The following is a 14,762-nucleotide window of genomic DNA, read 5'->3' as shown; positions in this document are numbered from 1 at the left end:
AATAAAATTTAAGTCACTTTGGATTTACACTTAATTAGATCTGTATGGAATTTCATCTAAACTCCTAATTCACTGTTACACTTTACACAAACCCTTCTTCATCCTCCATCCCAGAGAGGGAAACAATTTTGTTTTATTGTCTATTATTACCTGGAAAATTGTGACAGGTTGGGAAACAGAATGAACTCTCATCAATTATTTGTAATTTGTTAGGTTGTACAAAAGAATGTTGTAGGTCTATATAATGTTTTTTTATATGTCTTTTTTATTGCCTTTTTGTGTTGCACCACCTCCTGTCTCCTCATTTCTCTCTGAACACAAGAGAAGTGTAACACTGATGCCAGAACCCAATAACTGAAAGAGATCCACCATCACGGAGTCCTCGCCATTCGTAAAGCACTTCCAGGCACTGCTCCATGCCAGGGAGGAAGACTGGTCCAGCCACTGAGTACTCCAGCAGCGGCTGACATACCCCACATAACACTGTAAAAGTTGGGTCCAAAAGACAACCTGGAGGCATTCGTGGACCTCTTCGACTGTACATGATAACATGGGGCTGGCCTGGCTCTCAGTCGTGGTCTGCTTGGCACCTTAGACTAACCAATGAAAAACTGAACAGTGCTTCAGACCAGGGCTTATGATTAAAAAAAAGAGAGAAGTAAATAGTTAAAATCAGCATAAATTACTTTATAAAACTTGTCAAAATTTAGAACAGAAAGGTTTCCAAGTCAGTTTCTTTTGTCAGTTGAGCAATTTTTTATTAATATCATGTGCTTAGATGGTAGGTAGTTGGTTATATTAAACCCCCAATGTGCAGACTTCTTATATTCATACCAGTGAGTAAGAAGTAACAAACATTTGTATATAATGTTTATATTCATGACCATTCGAATGTTACAGAATTTCTGATGGACCCAATCAATGTTTGCCCTCCATCCTTCATAGCACAATGAGCCATGAGAGACGAACCTGGTTTGGAAACAAATTGGACATCCTTTGTATGTTGCATGCTCAGACGTAGCATATTAAAACTTAAATATGAACATTAAAAGAGAATGAATTTAAATGAGTTTAAAAACCGAATTAAATGCTCTGTGAGGCAAGTCCTGTTATTCAAACATCAATCTGTAGTATAAATTGTGTGTTAACATTTTAGCTGGTTGCCCCCCCCCCCCCCCCACACACACACACACACTGAATACTGCCCCAACATGGCAAATCTCAGTTAGCCATTGCAAGTCATGTGTTTAAATCTTTTTAAAGAACACCTATTCATGGTAAAAGAGATGTTCTCAATATTTTATAAACTTTTGATGTCCTGTGAATTTTCATGTACAACAGTCTAACAGAACTGTTACACAAACCCAAATATGCAAGCAGCGCACAGTAAGCAACACACAACACCCCAAGACACCGTTTAAACTGTAAGGTTACGACTGTAAGGTAGTTTCGTAGCGATATGGCATTGCACTCGTAAAATACTGGACATAGTTAACTTGAAAATCTCGTGGCCACTAGGTGGCGCTGTCAAGAAACGTTGCGAAATTTCTGTATGTGTGTGTGTGTGTGTGTGTCACTGCGGTGCTGATTCTGATAGCACCCAATACTTGCGATTCTGGCTCTGATATTTGCACCCAATACATATTGTGTGCCAAACTGCCCTCAATTTGTTTGGACTGGTGGAGCTAGAGGGCTAGACACACCAAAGTTGCTATAATAACTTATAAGACTGGCCTCTACATGTGTACATGTGTGCCAAGTTTCATAACTTTTCTACGTACGGTTCTTGACTTCAATGGCGGAATAATAATAATAAGAAAACTAATAATAACAATGTGTCTCTACGCTCCTTCGGGGCTTGACCCCTAATAATAATAATAATAATAATAATAATAATAATAATAATAATAATAATAATAATAAAATTCAGCTAAAATATTTCAGTTATATAGCATTGTTTAAATGTAGTTGACATGTACATTTATTTAATGATAGTTACGTCACACTCATTTGATTTTTGATTTTAAATTTACAGTGAAAAAAAATCTGACAGAAAATGAAAGCATTAGAGAGAAGAGAACCGGGGGCATAGAAGCCTTTATTATCACCACATATACATTACAGCACAGTGGAATTCTTTTCTTCACATACCCCAACTGAGGAGGTTGGGGTCAGAGTAACTTTTCAAATGGAAACTCCATACTGTCAAACATTCTAGATTCTCATGCCTTATCTGATGTTTTTCCATTCATCCATACATCCATTTTCTGCTTATCCTACACAGGGTCACATGAAGCCTGGAGCTTATAATTATATTAACTTGCCCTAACTCGATTGTGCCCTGCGATGGGTGGCCATGAATGGTGTGTCAACCCATGGGAGTTAAGGCAAGTGTCAACCCACACTCGAGTTAAGGCAAGTTAAAATAATGATTTCAGTGCTTCTGTAATCATTCCCAAAGATATTAATCTTTTAATCTGCAGTATTTCATTAATAAATTGATCAACATATTTCACTATGCACTAAAGTGGGAGGATATTTAGAGGACATTTTTTACAACCAAGAAATAAATATGGCAGTAATTTATCAGTAAATGTGTGTGTGAAAGTGTGTATATGTGTATTAGTGAGAGGGTCAGAGAATGACAGCTTCCCTCTGTCCCAGTCCAGCTGCACTCTGATTCTCTGAAGTTTCTGTGATATTAAGAGCAAAGTGTCTGTCTTTGGTGTAGAACATGCTCCATGTGTAGCTTCATAATACCACACATACCATATTCCATTTCTGGAGAATACATCACCTTTCCTCTGAGCAGATTCTGCCATCACACCCACTAACCAAACTGAACAATCTCCAACTTCAACATCCCAGCAGTGTGTCCCTGAGTTAAAGCCCTCAGAGCCCAGGATACACAGTAAATCATCAAATCTCTCTGGATTATTAGGAAGCCTCTGTTTATTACTGAGTCTCACACAGGTCAGATCATCAGATACAAGGAGTTCAGGATGAGCAGTGTTTGGGTCCAGAGTTACAGGGGCTGAGAAAAACAAAAAGTACAAATACAGAATAAAATACCAAAATACAGAATTAAATACTGAATGAAAGAAAGACAGCTGTCCTCTTTCCCAGTCCAGTTTCACTCTGATCCTCTGAAGTTTCTGTTCTACTGAGAGAAAACCAAATATTCTAGGTGTGTAACCTGCTTTATATACACCATCACAATAAGTCACATACCAAATACCACCTCTAGCAAATACATCCCCTAATCTGAATAACCAATCATTATAATAATTCAAATTCTATAAAATCTCCATGTTTTCACTCAGTAACTGAAGTGCTTACACTTCAAACAGTGATCAGAAGCCTTTCAAAAATAAGAGTTCCCCTCATGTTACATGAATACATCATGAACATAATAATAATAATAATAATAATAATAATAATAATAATAATAATAATAATAATAATAATTGTTTGAAAGAAAGAAAGAAAGAAAGAAAGAAAGAAAGAAAGAAAGAAAGAAAGACTCTTACTGTATTGGACAATGTCCTGCATCTTCTCCCAGACTCTGAACTTCAGGTTGGCTAGATGTTTTGCCACATGGATCAGTGCTCCTGAAAGCTCCTCTGGATGCTGCAGTGTGCACTGGGCTCTGCAAAAACATTCAGGAGTCAGTGTTGTTGTGGCTTTGGATTCAGAAACACAGAGAAGCAGAGAGCCAGGAACCACATCACTCACCTTTTCACTGTGGCCTTGTAGTTCTGGAAAACAACAAAGACATTTTTATACCACTGAAATGTGACATTTCTGATGACGGAAAGAAGTTTTACTTTCTCACAGTATAAATACTGACTAAATGATCCTCACTTGTAAGAACAGGACGTCTTCAGCTCTCATCTCCTCTTCTATGGCTCTGATTGTGTTTGAAAGAGATGATATGTCTCTGCTCAGCTTCTCAATCTTCTCTTTCATCATCTGACTCTTCTGCTCCTCTTCCTCTCTCAGTGCAGTGATCCTGACTGCCTCTTCATCTCGTAGAAACTCATGAAGTTTCTCAAACTGCTCCTTAATCTGATGCTCTGTGTGTTGGGCCTGAATCTGCAGTGAAGAGGAAATTAAATGAAATATAACTGATTTTACAATAATGGAGAATAGAATTCTATCAAAACCATATAAGTTATTATAACCTTTATATGTTCTGCAGTCTGACTCCAGTTCAGTTTACAGTCTGTAAAGATCTTCAGTTTCTCCTGTAGGGGCTTTAGTGCAGTTTTGAGCTCCTTCTGAAATAAATTAACACACTGTATGGAGACTCTGTGTTTCAGCTCTTATTGTACACATTGTTTTCAATAATTCAATCTATACAGATTGATATTATGTTAAATTTTCTGATGTTATCCATGATCTCACAGATCGCTTTGTTTACCTTTCTGTTTGTTACAGTCTCATCAATGGGGCAGAATTTGTGGTTGGTGTGTTTTCTTGAAATCTGACACACCAAACACACCGGCTGTTGATCGTCCAGACAGAAGAGGTTGAGTGTCTCACTGTGCAGACTGCAGACTGTTTCAGACCCTGATGAAGATCTCTGACTTCTTTCCAGTAAGAAAGTCTCACACAGGTTCCTTAAGGCCAGATTTGTAGGAAATTGATTCACAGATGACTCCCTCCTACAAACAGGACATTCTCTGGATCCGTTGGTCTCCCAGAACTGCTGCAAACACACTTTACACACACTGTGACTGCAGTGCAATAAAACAGGATCCTTAAAGATTTCACAGCACACAGGACAGGAGAAATCCTCCTCTGAAAACTTAGAAGCCATTTTATTTTGCCGCTGTTGTTGTTGTTGTCTGTATGCTCACCGTTTCACTTTTACTTTGATAAACATATGACATTGTAGGTCCAATTAGTGATCACTTCCTTGTATAGAAACTTTGTTTTTACAGAAGCACTGCACAGTTCATTGTAAAAAGGTTATTGGAGTGCTGTGACATTTTGACACCTTGGCAGTTAAATCAAATTAATTTGAAAACTGGAAATATTGATAGAATATTGACTTCTGAATACCAAAAAAGAGAGAAATTAATTAAAATTAAAGCGATATTAAATGAACTAAAATGGTTGAGTTAAATGTGAAATTGTATATTATATTTATACTATATATTATTTTATTATTTCAAATAACTACCATTTTTTACTGCATTTTTTTAAATGTTAAATTGATATTAATGATACAATTTAATTCATACATTTAAAACATTAATTGAGACTTTGAAAGCTCATGTCTTTACTGTATTTATAGTTGTTATGATGTTAATCTTGGGTAAAAAGTTTGATCTGACTGTGTGTTGAAATGTTTGGAGGAGAATTTAAGCTTCAAGTTTCCCTCCATGCAGTTTGTGGTTTTACAAACATATGTATGTTTGTTTAGAGAAACTGGATGATGAGATACTGGGGCATCTTAATACCAACAAGAACAACGAGATGTGGCAAGACAACATCAAATCTGACACTTGACAAGAACTGGACAAAGCAACTGAGCCAGTATTTTCCCCAATAGAGCTGTGGCTTTGCAGCTCAGCAGGAACAAGTTCTCTGGCAGATGAACAGAATAATGATGCACCAACCTCTACTGCCCACTTGAGATTTCACAGTAGAGGAGTGAGGAGGAACACATTCATCATAACACTCCCTAGCAAATTGACCAGGTTTCTGACAAATCCGACAGAACCGCTCAGAAGTATGAGTACATGGGTAAAGGTCCTGAAACAAAGCTACACTTTGGGTGAACTGATTCAACTGTTCATGCTGCAGTTTTATCATCTCGATCAACTCACCCAGTTCACATTTAGGGTTATTTGATTCTCCTAAATGACAAAGCTCTACAAGGGCTTACGAAATAGAATAAATGTGACTCCTTTTCCTCCAGATGTGCCTTCCCATTCCCACCTAGTAGCTCTGCTGCAGCCATCAGCATGTACAGTAGCTATAGGCTTGCAACAAACTATCTGCTAGAGCTCACAAACAAAGAGCACAACAATCTGGCCATGCAACAATATTTCAGTATGGTGTTTGTTGACTGCTGCTTAACTTTCTCCAGTACGCTCATAAGAGTAAGAGAAAAATCCAAGGTCTCTCAGTCCTGCAAAATGTCTTCTTGCAATGCAACATAGGTCTGGATACACCCATATAGCTGTTGACGGGGCACCATAACAGCAGGCTGGAAAACAATGGCAGATGGACACATGCACTAGAGGGGACATTATTATTATCTAGTGAACAAACGAGGGCACTTTAGTTGAGGTCAACTACAAAAAAAGATATTTTTGGCACATTGACAAGGGTGCTCTTAGAATCAAAAAGGAAACACAAAAATTAAATCCATCTAACCTGTCCTGGTGAACGCATTATAAAACATGCATATAGATATCAAAATACTTTTCTTGAAGTAGCAATAAATTCATGTTAACTACAGGCAAGTAATCAGCAGAACAAGGATTGCTGTCAAATTAAGGATGCTGAGTAAAATAAAATAATAACTGTTATAAACAAAATCAGAGTGCTCAGGTTTAACAGGTTTATACAAGTCAATATAAAGAAAGCAAAGAACAGAAGCTAAAGCCAAAAATACTCAAGAACAAAAGAGAAATTCAAGCAATGCAGGAAGAAGCACTTAGACATTCTAATTAGGTCATTAAACATGTGGAGAGTAACTAATGGTTGTCAGGAAAACAGAGGAGAGGGAGGCAGCAACAGCCAGCCAATGATATTCAAGATTAACAAAAGGAATACGCTGGCTCATTACCGAGGGAGTTCAGTCAGCACACCTCACACACAGTGTACATACAGCACTACTACTGCTCAGGTAAATGTGACAAATGATCCAACAAATACACTCACAGGTGACAAGTTACTACTTGACACACATTTATTTTTTCATATTTGATCTAAAATAATCACTACAGTCCCAAAGGCATTGGATGCAGTTGGAAGTGCAGAATGGGTTTATTTAGAGTGCTATGAGAAACTAAGAAATAGAGGACCAGAAACTGACAAAGCAAGGCAAAGCAAAAGTCAGGAATTCACAAAAACTGGCTCAAGGATAACCAGGACAAACATGGTGAAGTCTTTTGGAGCTAGACTGAACTAATGAAACAAAGGGGGTTTTTACACCTGGTCACTTCATGTGTTATCTGTGATCAGATATCTATCCAATGGTAAAAAGACCAGGTCTAAATGCCCTCCGAAACGGTATCGAGATGGATATAAATCCGATCACTCAAACCACTTCAGGAGGTGGTCTGGGACGCTTTTCAGATGAAACTGGACAGGTGTAAATGCATGTGGTTGTTCAAGCCACATACGTCAGCGCTATACTCCTCCCAAACGGAAGTACGTCACTCGCAGGTGACTCGCGAGTCGTGCATCGCGCCAGAAACAAATATACTTTCCCACCAGTGCTGGCTCCGATCTTTCACCCAGGTGTTTCATTTGGTCTTAAAACACAGCAAACAGTAATTGCTATGTTTTGTAGCATCCACATACACCAAAGCGTGTTTCCTTTTCAATTACCCCGGAAATGAGGTAAAATATATTTGCATTTTGGGCGGGAGTAAAAAGATTGGATTGATATCCGATTAGTCAAGACATATTTATGTGTCCTAATGTAAATGGAACAGTTTTTACAAATCAGATAGCTATCGGATCAGAGAAAACACATGAAGTGACCAGGTGTAAAAAGGCCCAAAGAGGCTTAAATCAGGTAGTTAATCATGCAACACAAAAAGGTGAGCATAATGAACAAGGGAAATGAAAAACACAACTGAAGGAGAGTTTAAAAAATGTGCAGGGTTGCCCTCTGGTGGTTGGGTGTAAGTAAGTAAGTAAAGTTTATTTATATAGCACCTTTCACAGATAGAATCACAAAGTGCTTTACAAAATATAACAATAAAACTTAAAAGTACAATAAAACAATCTTACAAAGTAAAAAGAGAAATTTATAGAGATGATAAAACTACAATTATAAAACAATAAAAACACACTACAACAGAGATGAAACCATAAAAGCCCAATCAGCTAAAAGCTTGTCTAAATAAGAGTGTCTTCAGTTGCTTTTTAAAGGAATCAGCAGAATCATCCACACGCAGAGACAGGGGCAACGCATTCCACAATCTGGGGGCCACAGACTGAAAAGAAAGATCCCCCCGAGTTTTAAAATGGGTTTTAGGGACCACAAGCAGATTTTGACCTGATGATCTCAATGCTCTCGAAGAGCCATAAGGGGTCAACAGGTCAGTGATGTACCCAGGAGAATTCCCATGAAGGGCTCTATAAGTGAGGACCAAAATTTTAAAATCAATTCTATATTTGATTGGTAACCAGTGAAGAGAGTATAAAACTGGTGTGATGTGAGATCTTCTGCTGGTTCCAGTTAAAAGCCTCGCTGCTAAATTCTGAACAATCTGAAGATGATTTAAAACACGTTTGTTAAGACAGGTAAAAAGTGAATTACAATAGTCCAAACGTGAAGAGATAAAAGCATGTATAATCATCTCCAGATCTGCATTGGACAACAATTTCCTCATTTTAGAAACATTCCGTAAGTGATAAAAACAGCTTTTAACCAACTGTCCTGAATGTTGACCTAAAGACATGGATTTATCAAATACAACACCAAGGTTCCTGAGGCTTGACTGAACAGAAGAGCCCAAAGAACCAAGATGTTGTCTGATCTGTGGAATATTCTTATCTGGGGCAATGATCAAAGTTTCCGTCTTTTTCGGATTTAGTTGAAGGTAGTTACTGCCCAACCACTCCTTAATACAGGACAGACACTCTAACAAGCTAGACAGCAAGTGAAACTCAGACTCCCTGAAAGAACAGTATAACTGAATATCATCAGCATATAAGTGATAGGACACATGCTTAAAACACTGAATTTTCTGAGCAAGAGGTGTCATATACAGTAAAAACAGCAAAGGACCTAATACTGATTCCTGTGGTACTCCACATGAGAGAGGCACAGTGTCAGACATGATCTGATTTATCACCACAGAAAAAGTTCTATCAGTAAGATAAGAAGAAAACCACTTTAGTACAGACCCAGATAAACCAATAACATTTTGCAAACAATTTAGCAAAATTTTATGGTCAACTGTATCAAACGCTGAAGTTATATCCAGTAGAACCAACACTGTGTACTGGCCCGCATCTGCTGCCATCAAAATGTCACTTGACACTTTAAGAAATGTTGTCTCAGTTGAGTGCACTTTGCGGAAACCTGATTGAAACTTATCCAAAATTTGATGGTAATGCAGATAAGTGGAAAGTTGATTAGCTACCACTTTTTCTACAATTTTGGAAATAAACGGCAATTTAGATATGGGCCGGTAGTTTACAGGGTCAGCAGGATCCAGGTTTGGCTTTTTTAAAGTAGGGTTCACTACAGCTTGTTTAAAAAAGGAGGGAACCGTGCCAGTAGAAAGAGACAAGTTTATCATATTTACCAGACAGGGAGCAAGCATATCAGTAGCATTTAACAGAAGAGTCGTTGGGACAATGTCAGCAGGGCTAGAAGAAGGTTTCAGCTTTTTTAATAAAACCTTAATGTCCTGTAGACTGACAGGGGAAAAACAGTCCCAAGAGTCGAGAGGAGAACCTCTATTATAGGTGTGCGAGGAAGGAGAAATACTGTCCCTAATGTCCTGCACTTTACTGACAAAGAAATGTAAAAATCTGTTACAGTCAGCTGATGAGTATACAGATACTTGTGGAGCTGGGGGCGAAACAATATTTTTAATGGTGTCAAACAGGACTTTCGGATCTATGTGCCTATGAGTTATTTATACTCATATTTATGTGATGTGAAATCATCCAGTACGGTGTGGCTGAGAGGACAATGTTTTGACAATTAGACAACCAATAAAACAGGTGAAATAGGCAATGTTTCCATAAACTGGTATGAGAGAAATTCTTACAACTTCACTATGCACTGGTGTGCCTACAAAGGTCATGTGACAAATGCACTCTCTGTCTTTGTGTCTGACAACTGATAAAGACAAAAGAAAGACATTTTAAATACCTGATTCTTATATATATATATGAATGATTGAATGATGATATGTATTGTATGTATGTATACATGTATGTATGTCTGAAAGACACTTCCACAATAAACAAAAAATTTATTGACTTTTAATATATACAGAAATGTGGAAAGCTCTGACCCAGAACTTACAATAGAGTGTGTATAAAATGAGTGACAGGAGGTGTATCCAAACACCAACAAGACCTGAAGTCAGTTTTTCAAAAGAGTTTTCTGAGTAACTTAATGCATTTATGATAAACCCATACATTCGTCTGTTGATTTCCTTAACTGTGCAAATAAGGCATTTGAAAAATTGACAATTTGCTCCTTTAAGTACGTGTTGTGTGATAAGTACTCTGTAAAACTCCTCCTATTAAGGAAGTGTGGAGTCTGAGATGACTGCAGTCCTTCATAAACAGCCTGCAGTCTTCTGCTCTGTTGAGTTTAGGTTTATTTGCTGTTTTAGCACCATAAAAGGAAGCGATTATTAACTGGATCTACAAAGTATTATGTTCTAATGCTAAACAATTGTGTAATCATTTTTAATTTTTATCAAACTGAAAGTGAAACTCTGAGCATTCGGACTGGAGAGAACAACAACTGCAGTAAAATAAAATGGCTTCTAAGTTTTCAGAGGAGGACTTCTCTTGTCCTGTGTGCTGTGAAATCTTCACGGATCCTGTTTTACTGAGCTGCAGTCACAGTGTGTGTAAAGTGTGTTTGCAGCAGTTCTGGGAGACCAAAGGATCCAGAGAATGTCCTGTTTGTAGGACAAAGTCATCTATGAGTGATCCTCCCATAAGTCTGGCCTTAAAGAACCTGTGTGAGACTTTCTTACAGGAGAGAAGTCAGAGATCTTCATCAGGGTCTGAAACAATCTGCAGTCTGCACAGTGAGAAACTCAAACTCTTCTGTCTGGATGATCAACAGCCGGTGTGTGTGGTGTGTCGGGATTCAAGAAAACACACCAACCACAAATTCTGCCCCATTGACGAGGCAGCAACAGACTGTAAGGTAAATAAAATGTACATCTGAGGTCATATAAAAACGTGAGAAAGCCTACCAAGCTTGGTTTCTTCAGGTCTGTAAAAAAATTTTTAGTATCTGCAGTGTCACCTGCATGAACAGCAGCAGATTTTACTTGCAAGAGCAGTAAAATGCCAATAAACCCACATAGTATATGTCTAAACATAATTTTTTACTGAATTTTTAAAAAGCTGTCTGCATGCTTGTTAAAAAGAATTTAATGTAGCTAATACTGTCACATTATTTATACTCATTTATTCACAGACCATTTAAAAATAGAGTGAACTGTTAGCAATGTGTAAAATGAAACACAGAATCTTCATGCAGTGTGTTGATTTATTTCAGGAGAAGCTCAAAACTGCACTAAAGCCCCTACAGGAGAAACTGAAGATCTTTACAGACTGTAAACTGAACTGCAGTCAGACTGCAGAACATATAAAGGTTATAATAACTTATATGGTTTTGATAGAATTCTATTCTCCATTATTGTAAAATCAGTTATATTTCATTTTAGTTCCTCTTCACTGCAGATTCAGGCCCAACACACAGAGCATCAGATTAAGGAACAGTTTGAGAAACTTCACCAGTTTCTACGAGATGAAGAGGCAATCAGGATCGCTGCACTGAGAGAGGAAGAGGAGCAGAAGAGTCAGATGATGAAGGAGAAGATTGAGAAGCTGAGCAGTGACATATCATCTCTTTCAGACACAATCAGAGCCATAGAAGACGAGATGAGAGCTGAAGACGTCCTGTTCTTACAAGTGAGGATCATTTAGTCAGTATTTATACTGTGAGAAAGTAAAACTTCTTTTCATCATCAGAAACATCACATTTCAGTGGTGTAAAAATGTAAATGATATCCACTGATATGTGCTTTGTTGTTTTCCAGAACTACAAGGCCACAGTGAAAAGGTGAGTGATGTGGTTCCTGTCTCTCTGCTTCTCTGTGTTTCTGAATCCAAAGCCACAGCAACACTGACTCCTGAATGTTTTTGCAGAGCCCAGTGCACACTGCAGCATCCAGAGGAGCTTTCAGGAGCACTGATCCATGTGGCAAAACATCTGGCCAACTTGAAGTTCAGAGTCTGGGAGAAAATGCAGGACACTGTCCAATACAGTAAGAGCCTTTCTTTCTTTCTTTCTTTCTTTCTTTCTTTCTTTCTTTCTTTCTTTCTTTCTTTCTTTCTTTCTTTCTTTCTTTCGTTTTTTAAACTTGTATTGAAAATGAATATTTCAATATATTTTTCACATTGCCTTTGTAAATAATATTAATTCATTATTATTATTATTATTATTATTATTATTATTATTATTATTATTATTATTATTATTATTATTATTATTATTATTACATATAGTATAAACATGGAGAACTCAAGCAGTTTACCATAATTTAATAGTTTAAAGGTTATTTACATTCATAACTTAAACCCACTCAAAATGGCACATGGCATGTTAAGTTATAGATTTTATTAATGAATATTGCAATTACAGATTTTCAATGTAATATTGAAGTCTGCTTAGCTCACTGAACAAAAACTTCAAAACGGGAAGCAACTGAAATGATCTATATCACGTGTCTTCCTCGCACTTGTTTACTCCACGTTTCTACACACCTGCTCCCTATGTGTTCATTGTCATGTCTATTTAACCGTGCCGCGTTGCTGATGGCAGGGTGGAATCATTGTCAGTGTACCCTCATCCTTTGTCTTGTTTAGTTTTTGTCCTGTTTTATGTATTTACGCTATTAAACCCTGTTTATTTGAAGCTATCCTGTGTATGGGTCTGTCTTCCTCCTCCCGGATGTGACAGACAATGGGTTTTAGCTTTTTTTCTTATTCCTCTGCGTGTGTGTGTGTGTGTGTGTGTGTGTGTGTGTGTGTGTGTGTGTGTGTGTGTGTGTGTGTGTGTGTGTGTGTGTGTGTGTGTGTGTGTGTGTGTGTTTTCAGCACCTGTAACTCTGGACCCCAACACTGTTCATCCTAAACTCTTTGTAGCTGATGATCTGACCAGTGTGAGACTCAGTGATGAGAGACAGAAACTTCCTGATAATCCAGAAAGATTTGATAACTGTTTGTCTATCCTTGGCTCTGAGGGCTTTAACTCAGGCACACACTGCTGGGATGTTGAAGTCGAAGACTGTACAGTCTGGTATGTGGGTGTGATGACAGAATCTGCTCAGAGGAAGGAGAATATATTCTCCAAAAGTGGAATCTGGTGTGTGGGGTATTATGGTGGTGAATACGGAGGACGTTCTACACCACTGCCATTCTCTCTCCTCTCAGTAGAACAGAAACTCCAGAGGATCAGAGTGAAACTGGACTGGGACAGAGGAAATCTGTCATTCTCCAACCCTCTCACTAACACACACATACACACTTTCACACACACATTTATTGATAAATTACTCCCATATATAAGCGTTATTGGTTCTATAAAGATCCTCCCACTTCAGTGCTCTGTAAGACTGAATCAGATCAGTTAGAGCTCATTTTGATGTATTCAAGTCTGTTAATGAAATATCACTGATAAAAAGTGTGTTTTTCACAGAAACACTGAACAATTCATTGTGAAAAGTGAATTGCTGTGACGTTATTTTGTCTGACCTTGTCAATTATTCAAAATAAGTTAAAACTGTAAATACTGATAGAATCTTTTTCTCCTCAATAATAACATACTAATGATAATATAAGATGCTAAAAGAGGCTTGTTGCTGCCACTTTTATGTCAGTGCTGGATTATAGTGATGTAATGTAATATATATATATATATATATATATATATATATATATATATATATATATATATATATATATATATATATATATATATATATTACATCACTATAATCCAGCACTGACATAATATACAGTACATATACAATATGAGATATGAGAATGCATCTTCACAGACTTTACATGCTTTGAGCTCCGAGGTTTATAACTCATTATTGTGCGTTCTATGCTCATGTTGGATGGTCTGCCATGTTCATGGACAGATTAAAACACTGCCATACAATCAATTATAAATCTATCCTGGGTCTTTTCCTTTCATGTCTTCCGACCTACATCTGTAGAAAACATGGAGGTGGCTTTAGCCTTCGGTTTTAGGAATTCTTTTTATCGTCTCTTCCATCCGTGTGCACTGAACTGGGAAAAAGGCATTTAAACTTGCTGCTCCCACTACCTGGTGTAATTTGCAAAATATGCTAAAACTTAAGGAGTCGATCTGATTGGATACTTTTTAAGTGATTCTAAATAGCTTGGTGACAGAAGCATTCGGCTGTAAATGTTTTACCTGATTCAGTTCTGCACAAATATTGCTTCACATTCTATTATTTATTTAATTATAATGTAATTTGATTTAATTTGTATGTTGATTATGTGCTTGTTTATATGTATGGCTGCTATTTGTTAAACTTGTGCAAACTGTGATGTTGCCTATCCTGGACAAAATGTATAGTTTTTTTTTAAACATTGTGTATTGTAGTCAAATAATGAAATTAAATTATGAAGTCAGGTTTTTTTTTATTTTTTCTTCAGATTCTGCAAGAGGTCTTTAAACCTCTTCCATGTGAGCCCTACTGTATTTCTCAGTTTATGAGACTTCCATTCTCCTTTCCCTCTCCTTGCCCTCAACCCCCACAACA

At 37.3% G+C, this 14,762-nt stretch overlaps 2 protein-coding genes across 2 annotated transcripts; one reads left to right on the top strand and one right to left on the bottom strand.

The window, feature by feature from the left end:
* Positions 1–2,087: 2,087 nt before the first annotated feature.
* LOC113641016 (E3 ubiquitin-protein ligase TRIM35-like) lies at positions 2,088–4,858 on the bottom strand. Its single transcript, XM_027143591.2, has 6 exons — positions 4,424–4,858; positions 4,185–4,280; positions 3,865–4,095; positions 3,736–3,758; positions 3,531–3,649; positions 2,088–3,034 (listed from the first exon to the last, which is right to left on the bottom strand). The coding sequence occupies exons 1-6, from the start codon at positions 4,820–4,822 to the stop codon at positions 2,523–2,525; spliced, it is 1,380 nt and encodes a 459-aa protein (XP_026999392.1). The 5' UTR covers positions 4,823–4,858; the 3' UTR covers positions 2,088–2,522.
* A 5,673-nt stretch (positions 4,859–10,531) lies between these two features.
* On the top strand, positions 10,532–14,632 carry LOC113641017 (zinc-binding protein A33-like). The gene is made up of 6 exons (XM_047815082.1): positions 10,532–11,101; positions 11,459–11,554; positions 11,644–11,874; positions 12,003–12,025; positions 12,112–12,230; positions 13,063–14,632. Exons 1-6 carry the CDS (start codon positions 10,703–10,705, stop codon positions 13,596–13,598), a joined length of 1,404 nt encoding a protein of 467 aa, XP_047671038.1. The 5' UTR covers positions 10,532–10,702; the 3' UTR covers positions 13,599–14,632.
* Positions 14,633–14,762: the final 130 nt, after the last annotated feature.

Source organism: Tachysurus fulvidraco, chromosome 6, assembly GCF_022655615.1.
Source record: "Tachysurus fulvidraco isolate hzauxx_2018 chromosome 6, HZAU_PFXX_2.0, whole genome shotgun sequence".
Classification (NCBI taxonomy): Eukaryota; Metazoa; Chordata; class Actinopteri; order Siluriformes; family Bagridae; genus Tachysurus; species Tachysurus fulvidraco.
The sequence above is the reverse complement of the archived record's forward strand: the minus strand, read 5'-3'. Positions and strand labels throughout refer to the sequence as shown.

Coding starts and splice junctions, on each gene's coding strand:
- LOC113641017 (XM_047815082.1), top strand. CDS start 10,703: ATGGCTTCTAAGTTTTCAGAGGAGGACTTCTCTTGTCCTGTGTGCTGT. Junction 11,555..11,643: donor AGACTGCAGAACATATAAAG/GTTATAATAACT, acceptor TCTTCACTGCAG/ATTCAGGCCCAACACACAGA. Junction 12,026..12,111: donor TACAAGGCCACAGTGAAAAG/GTGAGTGATGTG, acceptor ATGTTTTTGCAG/AGCCCAGTGCACACTGCAGC.
- LOC113641016 (XM_027143591.2), bottom strand. CDS start 4,822: ATGGCTTCTAAGTTTTCAGAGGAGGATTTCTCCTGTCCTGTGTGCTGT. Junction 4,096..4,184: donor AGACTGCAGAACATATAAAG/GTTATAATAACT, acceptor TCTTCACTGCAG/ATTCAGGCCCAACACACAGA. Junction 3,035..3,530: donor GCAGGACATTGTCCAATACA/GTAAGAGTCTTT, acceptor TGTTTTTCTCAG/CCCCTGTAACTCTGGACCCA.